Source organism: Impatiens glandulifera, chromosome 6, assembly GCF_907164915.1.
Source record: "Impatiens glandulifera chromosome 6, dImpGla2.1, whole genome shotgun sequence".
NCBI lineage: Eukaryota > Viridiplantae > Streptophyta > Magnoliopsida > Ericales > Balsaminaceae > Impatiens > Impatiens glandulifera.
The window spans coordinates 3768006-3778319 of NC_061867.1; the positions used below are offsets into that span (position 1 = coordinate 3768006).

The window sequence follows — 10314 nt, forward strand, 5'->3', positions numbered from 1 at the left end:
TTTTGTTATAGGATTTTTATAATGAAGAAAAAACATTTTAAAAAACATTATTGTGAAGCAAAAAATCAAGCTTCTATATAGATGAAGTTGACATCAATTTAGATTATGCATTTTGTCAAAACATAAATACATTTATAATTATTACTTCATAAGTCGTCATTGATCATGAAATGCATTGTTTTTCCTCAATGTGATTGGTAGCTGAAATATAATTTTTTTTATGTATTTATAAATTAAAATTAAAATTTTATTATTTAAAAAAATTAAAGATAATTAAATTAAAATTTATAAATAAAATCCAAATCGTGAAGGCATGGTGAAAATGTGATTAAAGGTAGATGGTGAAGCAGCTCATTATTCCATTAACGTCGTTTATAAAGCGACACTAAAATTGTTTCCGACGCTAAGCATAACTTGTAAATCCTTGTGACGCTATTATGCGCGGGTAAATAATTTTCTTTTGCAAGGTCAAAAGTAAGAATTTTTGTGGTTCTTTGAAAATAACCAAAAAAAACTCTGATACAATGTAGAAGTGAGAATGAGAGATTTCCAACTCTAATATGTCAAAATGATTTCTAAAGTTTTAAGCTAGGCATAACTTAGTAGGTATGATTCTTTTATTTTTTCATTCAAATTTTGACAAATTATATCGTTAATTGAATATCTAAAGTCGTCTAAAATTATATTTATCTGTAAAAGGGTTTAGTTATAAAAGTTTAACGCCCTTCCATAAAAAATCAAGAGTGTCAATAAAAGCCAATTCATTTACATGCTGAGCAAGAATATTATACATTTTCGGATCAACTGATAGATCGATATAACTAACTATAGATGTATGAAATAAAATATGTAAGAATAAAAATGAAATACAATTAAAGCTGCAAAGAAAAATAGATCAAATACTTTTACAGAACATTTGTCTTGCCTTGAAGGGTCTGCTGCCATTTGGCGGTTAAGTTTATAAGTTCCCCACTTTCTTTCTAGAAGCAGAAGATGTGCCTGACAGAATTTTCCTCCTGATGCAAAAGATTAGGTTACATACATGTTATATAATTAACTACATTATATTGGATGGATCATTTTAAAAAAAATAAAATAAAATATATGTAAATGTTTGACTACGTACGTACCAAATTTGCTTATGGGGTCACTATGCTCTGAAGTTGATAGGATCAAGTCGGGAACGTATATTATCGGTCGCTTCTTCAGAAGACACCAACTTAGGACAATCTATGATACACAATCTCTGTCGTGAATTAATAATTTTGAGGTTTCCAAATTCCTCAACTGATATCATCAACTCAGGGCATCTCACAATATACAATTTCATGAGAGAGTTCAAAAGGTTCCTGCAGGCAGTTCTTGTTCTCTCTGTTTGTCCTTGAAGATGATGGTTTTGTTGGTTCTGGCAGGCACTAATATTTAATGTCTCTTCTTTCATTATCATTTCCTCATCAAACAAACGCCTTAACTTCTTGCAGTTCTCAATAGTCAGATATTGAAGAGATTGAAAAGTTGAGCGTACTCCTCCTCTTCCTAATTGTGCTTCATTATTATTATTCTTATTATTGTCCCCAAACATTAATGCCATATAAACAGCTCCAAATAAAACACTTCTTTCATTCATTCCAATGCGGAGATGAGTGAGAGTACTAAGATTTGAGATGCTATATAACAACTCATTCGAACATTCACCTTCAACCGTTACGTCTTTGAGTGCTTTGAGATGCGATAATGGCAAGGCCCCTAGCTTTGGGCATTTATCTATCTTCAGCTTGCATAGATTAGGGAATGCTTCAATACTAGGAATAGTAGTAGGAGACACCAATTCCCTCAAATTCTTCATCTCATAAATCTCCAATTCCTCTAACAAAGGGAATAGAACTATCATCATTTCACTATCATTGCTGCTGCTGCTGCTACTACCAATAGAAGGAGATGACTTTCCCACCCATTTAAGGAGATTCACACCTTTGTAACCTTTCATTCTCAATTTCTCCAGCCTCATAGTTGAAACCTCTAGAGCTTTACTTATTTTATCATGTCCATCAGCGTCATCAGCGTCATCATCATATGTATAACCCCAATCCAACTCCAAGTTAGTGATACTAGACTTTTTAGCCATACTTATCCCTCTTGCAATAGATGCATCACTAACTCTTCCCAGGTTCACAATTTTCAAAGATCCACATATATGCAATTCTTTTAATTCGTCTAGTTGGCTGTCTATTTCATTTCTGCCTATTACAAACAAGCTTAACGTCTTGAGATGTTTCAATTCCCCCATCCCTCTAGGCATATATATTAATTCATCACAACGCTCCAAATAAAGATACCTCAGGCTAATAAGGTTCCAAATATTTCTAGGCAAACTTTTAAGCTTAGAACATTCATTGAGTTTCAGAGTCTGTAAGTTGAAGAGTTCGCAAATACTCTCGGGCAATGTTATTATCTTACTCTTGGAAATGTCCAAGTATCTAAGATGTTTCAGACGTCTCAGATGAATCAAATCTTGACATTGCACATGGCGTCTTATTTCAAGGATACGTAAAGACGGGAAATATTTCTTCAAGCCACTCAAAATCTCCTTTGTGACATTTCCATCATCATCATCATCGCCATAGAGCATTATTGACTGCAACCTTCCAATTTCTTTAAGAGAACAAAGTGATGTTTGGTCTAACTGTTTAACCATTATTGTAACATGCCGAACTTCACGTCCTAAACCATTAATTAATCTCTTAACATTCATTGTATAACATTCATCGTTCATAACAGATTGCGAAAGATCATGCATAAGATCGTGCATCATACATGTTGTATCAACTCTACCATTCCCATATTTGTTCACTTTCTCATCTTGAAAAAATGATCTCCAACACAACTCCTTCCAAATTCTATTCCCAACATCTTCAACTTCTTGCTTTTGAACATGAGAAATTAAACCATGAGCCATCCACAATTGAATTAATTTCTCCTTTTCAATTATAGTATCCTTTGGAAATATAGCACAAAACGCAAAGCATCTTCTCAATTGATAAGAGAGGTCATAATAACTCAACTTTAGAATATGCAAGAGATCTTCTTCATTTTCGGATATCTCCCATATCTCACTATCTTTTATTCTATGCCATTCTTTTTCGTCATCACAAAATCCCAGTTGACTTCCCAATGTCTTGGCAACTAAAGGAATACCTTTACATCTTCTAGCTATTTGTTTGCCAATATTAATGAAATTGGGATGTTTTGCTTTTCCATGGTCAAATGCACGTTCTTTAAATAAGAGCCAACAATTATCGTTAGAGAGTGACGGTAAATCAAAATGTGGAATAGTTTTCATTATTTCTGCCACTCTTCTTTTACGTGTCGTGACAAAGAGGAACGCGCCATTTGCTCCATAGTCTAATATAGATCTCAACCGATTCCATTCATCTTTATTTTCATTCCAAACATCATCCAATACAATCAAATATCTTTTCCCTGTCAATTTATCTTTAACTTTTTTCTGCAATTCTTCCAAAGAAGCTTCTGACTTTTCTTCTAAAATGGATTTGATCACCAACTTAATATCAAATTCATTAGAAACACAAACCCAGAATTTGGGATCAAAATGCTTTGAAACCTCATGGTCATTGAAGACCATTTGGGCAAGTGTTGTTTTACCAAGACCCCCAATCCCAACAATAGGCAGAACAGATAATTGTTCTGTAGCAACACTATTATTGAGTAGAATATCAATAATCTGTTTCTTCTCTTTATTTCTCCCATATACTGGACTACTAGAAAAAGACACAGTTTCACGCCAACTACTAGTAAACTTGTCTATTATTTTCGAGTCATGAATAGGTTCACGCAATTGTAAATTGTTGCGCCGTGAATAAATCTGTTCCAGTTTCTCTTGGACATCCTTAATTTTGGAACCTATTTCATGACGTGACCAAGTGTTGCTAAGAGGAAGGGTGATAAAGTTGGTTACCTTTTTCCGGATTGAAGAGGAGGCATTACGCCTTTTGACTTGAAGACGAAGATCTTCAAAGGTGCACTCATCCATGATGTCTCGAACCTCGTATGCCACATCTTTGAGTTCCCGCAACCAACCTTCGGTTTGTCTGTCCTTCTTCCACACGTTCTTTATCTCAGCATCCTCAAGTGCGGCATCAATTGCAGATAGCGTTTTGGATAGGTTTTCAAGATCCTTCTTAAAATTCCAAAACAACGAGAATTCATCCTTAATCAGATCATCAATCAGAGGTGCGAAATTTGAAAGCAAACCACTGATTAGAGTTGCTGGATCAGCCATGGTGGTTAATTTCTCGCTCTCAAATGAAATCTGAGAATTGAAGTTGAATTAATAAATCAGATACAAAATGCAGCAACTCTTACTTGCCAGTATATAATATGGACCCAAAGAAAATTAGATTGCAATGTATAAGAATTTGAAATCCGAGACACTAATAATTTTTGTTTAAATTTAGGCGATGTGACTTGACTCTTCTTAATAGCGGAGAAAATTGGGATATTGTGGCATGCTTTTATTGCTGTAATTTAAGCGTCGGAAAAAGTATATTTTTGCTGCAGTAAATTGTAAGTTCGCATGATTTTGCCTAATGCTATATGAATTGATTCCTCACATATCAATATTAATTCTCTGTTCCAGAACTTATGATGTTCAAATGTCTTAAGAAACTTTAGTTTACTTGTCTTATTTTCAAATTATAATGTAAAATATTTTAAACTTGTGTGACCGTAGGAAATTAAAAACATCTTAATTTCTAAAAACGAATGAATGAAGACCTAGAAGTAGAAGATGCCATGAACTTAGAATGAATTGTCTTGTCTGGGAGATCATTCTTTCAAAATCATAATGAGATTTATCATTATCTCATTTGAAATCCCTTTTAAAGCTTTATTGAAGAAATTTGTACACATTAATCTTTGGGTATTCTCAGCTACGTACTATTTTTATTTTCTTCCTTAATTGCCTTTCATTAATTTTAATTTTTTTTTTAGATATTCTGTTTTATTTTTGTTAAATATTAGATTTATACAATACCTTACATAAGAGTAAATTTGTATCATATTTATTTATACGGACGAATAAATTATTAAAGCATTTGAACCACACAACAAAAAAGTTGTTTATTAAATTTAATAAATTATTAAAATATATTTTAATTTATAAAATAAATAATTGTAATATGTTATTTTCAATGTTTTTAATAAATTTATATATATATATATATATATATATTATATATATATATATATATCATTTTATTCATTCTGCATAAACTTGAGACACTTATTAAAAAAAATATTAAAAAATATTTTTAGATTATAAATAAATTTGAGACTCTTATTTGGATTAAATGTTTATTTTTTCTAATAATGTGAAAAAATATTTGCCTAAATTAATGTTTTCTATAACTTTTATAAATATTTAGGTATATTTTTTATACTATTTAACCACATGCATGTAGACCAACCTTTAAGATTAAAGTTATTTTTGAAATCAAAGACTAATAATGGCAAATATAATATGAATGGTGGAAGTTTTAGATGATATTTAGTTATTTACACGTCATAAATTCATTTTTATCCTTCCATTATCAAATTAAAGTTTTAGTTTTCCAGCCAAAAATTTATTTATCATAAAAACAAATATCCCCAATTGATATCACACATTAAAGTAATATTGAACCGTTCTTCATTTTTATAATATAAATATTACTCTTTATATAAATTCATAATATTATATTTAATTATAATTTTTACTTTAACTTATTACTTAAAATTATTATAACAAATTATTACACAATTAAACTAATAAAATTTGATTATGTGTTCTTTGAAATTATGTAACATAGGCTAGTCGGGGACCTAGCTATTAGGACAATAATATTTGTAATCATAAATTAATCTTTTCTTCTGCACCGTTCCTTTTTAAACATTATCCATGACTTGTCAAATGTCCAACAATAAAATCATATTTTATTTATCAATCTCACAATAAAACTGTAAAACTTAACTTATTATATATATAATATAAGGGGTGATAGGGATGGAATTTAAGAGAAGAAATTTATTTCATCATTACTTGGAAAATGGGTAAAATGTAAGAAAAGAGAAAAGAGAGAAAATTTGTTTCATTTTTCAACGAATCAGATTGCGCCGCCACATTATTTTTTAAAATGATAAAATATATTTTATTTTAATTTGTTACATAATTAAATTTATGAACTAAAATAATAAAATATATTTTATTTTAAATTATTATTATATTAATATCTTTTAAGTATTAAAAAAACAAATTCTTTACCTCTTTGAAATTATCTCCATAACATTACATTTCTCTCAATTTAAAAAAAAAAAACTTCAATTCCAGTAAGATTCACGGGACTCTTGAGTAAGTTTAACAAACTACAACCCTATAAGCAACCAAATTTGGTTTAGTATAATATTTTTTTAATTTTATTATCCAACTCTTTAATTTATCAATTAAAAAAATTAATTTATATATATATATATATATGAAACCACATTATTGTGGAACAAGTTTAAAATTGAAGTAGTTTTGAAATCAGAGACTAATAATAGCAATATAATATATGGTGGAACTTTTAGATGATATTTAGTTATTTACACGTTGTAAATTCATCTTAATTTATCCTTCCATTATCAAATTAAACTTTTAATTTTCCAATCAATAATTTATGTGTAAAAAAAAACAAATATCCCCACTTGTAAGACATCATTCAACATTTATTGATGCATTAAAGTAATATTAACCGGTTCTTCATTTATATTATATAAAATATTATTTTCTTTATATAAATTCATAATATTATATATATATATATATATATATATATAATTATGTTAAAAATATACTAATAATAGTTGAGTTTTTGTTGGATTAATGGGTTTTTTATATAATTTATGACTAAATTTTTAAAAAAATATGATATTTTTGAGTTTAAAAAGACTTAAATATTATTAATATATAATAATAAAATATTTTTTTTTTAAATAAAATTTTGTTTCGATAACTCATTAGTGCTGTTTTGGATATTCGACTCAATTATTTATATATATATATATATATATATATATATATATATATATATATATATATATTATTTAAATTACATAAATCATTTAAAAAAGTATTATATATAACTAGATAAAATTTATTAATTTAAAAAAATCTTATAACATCTACATTTACTAATTAAGTGTTTCAGTCATGTAATTAAATAATATATATATATATATATATATATATATTAAAAATTAAAATAATATATAAAAATTATTAAAGTTTTTTGAAAATAATATATTTTAATTATTTATTTTTAAAATTTAATAAATTATTTAAAGATAATACATTCTATTAAACATAAATAATTTTACACCGTTATACATATTAACCATATATTTTTAGATTATAAATTAATATAGTATTTAAACTATTATTATTTTCAATTAGATCCTTATAGATTTATTGTAAATTAAAAAACCATTATTTAAGATAATTATATTTTTTCACACTAAGAGAAAAGGAGTTAGAGTTAATTGGCTTTCTTTTAAGAATTTTAAAGGTCATATAATATAATAATTTTGTCATCTATATGGTTTTTTTTATTTCATTTTGAAAATACTTTTTTATATAGCTAAAAATGATAATAAACGGTTTTATCGATTGAAAATAAAATTAGTTTGTTTGGTTGAATAACATAAATTAAAAACTATAAAATTTGATAATATAACATTCACTTCGTTAACTAAATGGACAACAATTGTAACATTACAATTAACATCAATATTTTTCAACATATTATTTATATAGTTAATTAACCTATATAGTTTCAAATTTAATAAATATATATGAAAAAAAATTTATATATATATAATGATGTTTAATTTTTAAAGTGTCCGGATTGCGGGTCGAGAGATGTGGTTAATTTTGATATTTATGTGAGAATAAATGGATACTTGGGTCGGATTGTGGGTTGACCCGCCCATAAACTTGAAACAGTTAAAAATAAATTTAAAAATGTTATTTGTAGATTTCGAACTTGCAACTTAACAAAACAAGTACAACCCTTTAACCAACTAAGCTAATAACACTTTATATTTAAGATTCAACACCAAATTTGATGAACGCGAGACATTTTAACAATAAAATTTCAAATTTTTAACTAACTAATCTATATATATATAATGATGCTTAATTTTTAAAATGTCCGGATTGCCGGGTCGAGAGCTGTGGTTAATTTGGATATTTATGTGAGAGTAAATGGATACTTGGGTCGGATTGTGGGTTGACCCGCTCATAAACTTAAAACGGTTAAAAATAAATTTAAAAATGTTATTTGTAGGTTTCGAAATTGCAACCTAACAAAACAAGTACAACCTTTAACCAAATGTGATTGAGATGTGGTTTGTCGAGGGATAATAGACCGGTATCATTTGAAAGTGATTAAAGAAATATGAGTCAAATATTTAATTGACCAAAATGTGAGGTCATGAAGCTAATTATTAAAAAATATGAATCAAATATTTGATTGACAAAGTGAAAGTGTAAAGTCACAAAATAAGAGATTCATTCGGAAAAAAATATGTGATGAAACATGTGAGAAAATAAGTTGTTTTATCGAAATGAATAAAATGTGAAATGAGAGAGCGTTATATTTTTTATTTTAATAATTTTAAACATTTAATAAATATTATTATAATTTATTTTATTTATTTTATTTTATTTATTTTATTTTTATCCTTATCCGTTTGCATCGCGCGAAAATTTTCCTAGTTTTAATAAAAATGTTTATAATTTAAACCATTATGATTGTCTTTAATGTTATCCGTTTTAAGTTCAAATAGTGTGAAAAAGACATTGGTTCAAACTAATGTTTTATAAAATAGTATAAAATATTTATTTATAATCTATAAAGGTTTGCACCCAATTATCAGTTCAGGGAAAAATTTGAGGAGATGACGATTTTTTTTATTTTTTTTTGGTAAAACACCTAAAGGATATTTATATATATAAATAAAATAATAATAATTTAAAATAAAAAGTATTTTAGTATTTTAATTAATGAATTAATTAATTTGATAGATGAGAAGAAAAGTGATGAGATAATTGATTTTGTTGGGTTATTTAGAAAACTCAAATCCAGACAAGGTCTGACATGAGTTTGATTTAGTTTGTACTTAATAATTGTTTATATTTATTTATTTATGTTTTAGAATATTCAACTTATTTTAATTGAGTTGGAATTAAGTTTTGATGTCAAATTTATTTATTTTTTTAAATTTGTAATAATATTTAATTAATTAATATTATATATAATTATATATATATATATTAATATCTATATTAATCACTTTCATTCTTTTAATATTTTATAAATTAATAATAATATATAACTCACTATTTAATTATATAATTAATATTTTTTTATTTAAAATAATTTAATTTTTATAGTAACTTAATTAATATTAAATATTAATAAATTATTATACGAATATATTAGTTTCTATAAGTTTTTTTTATTAAAATATATTTTTAATTTTTAATTAAAAAAAATGTAATTATATAATTTTCTCTCAGCTTTCTATTTTTAAATTTTTTATTTTAGTATTTTTATTCCTGAATTTGTTTTAAAAAATATTTTTAAATATTTTAAATAAATCAAGAATTAACTTTTTAGATTATAGAGTCACCACCTAATTTTTATAAAAAATTAGAAAATGGTTTGAGTAATTAAACGCGTTTTACATTATCTATTTCAGTTCAGAGCTTTATTATACTCGGGAAAGAGTTTTCGCACTTATTTCTCCGTCTCGTTAGAACGACCACGGTCTCCACTTTATATTTTTGGCCAATTTTATAATTTTATTATTTTACCATTCTAATTTTTGAATGATTTAAATAATAACTATTAAAGATATTTAAAATTTCATAATTAAAATTATACATGAATATATAATTTAATCAATTATATACCTTGTTTGCTGATTTTTCTTCTTCCTTCTTCCTTCTTCCTCTCTCTTCCTCTATTTGTTTACTCTAGTTTCCTCTTTTCTTCTCCTTTTATCTTTTTATTTTTTTTTTCTTTCATTTTTTTTCTTCCTTCTTTCTTTGTCTTATTCGTTCTTTTATTATTATTATTATTATTATTATTATTATTATTATTATTATTATACAACCACTTCAACCAATAGATTACGGAGCTCGTTACCCCCAGAAGAACCATTAATTCTTCCATCGATTCCACCGGCTTTTCAGAACATATCAATAATAATAAT

At 26.2% G+C, this 10314-nt stretch overlaps 1 protein-coding gene across 1 annotated transcript; it reads right to left on the reverse strand.

Annotated features, from left to right (window-relative positions):
- Positions 1-752: 752 nt before the first annotated feature.
- On the reverse strand, positions 753-10048 carry LOC124942411 (disease resistance protein RGA2-like). Its single transcript, XM_047482916.1, has 3 exons — positions 10013-10048; positions 1131-4330; positions 753-1016 (listed from the first exon to the last, which is right to left on the reverse strand). The coding sequence occupies exon 2, from the start codon at positions 4298-4300 to the stop codon at positions 1151-1153; it is 3150 nt and encodes a 1049-aa protein (XP_047338872.1). The 5' UTR covers positions 4301-4330; positions 10013-10048; the 3' UTR covers positions 753-1016; positions 1131-1150.
- Positions 10049-10314: the final 266 nt, after the last annotated feature.

Excerpts from the sequence above, each read along its gene's own strand:
- LOC124942411 (XM_047482916.1), bottom strand. The coding sequence starts at position 4,300 with ATGGCTGATCCAGCAACTCTAATCAGTGGTTTGCTTTCAAATTTCGCA.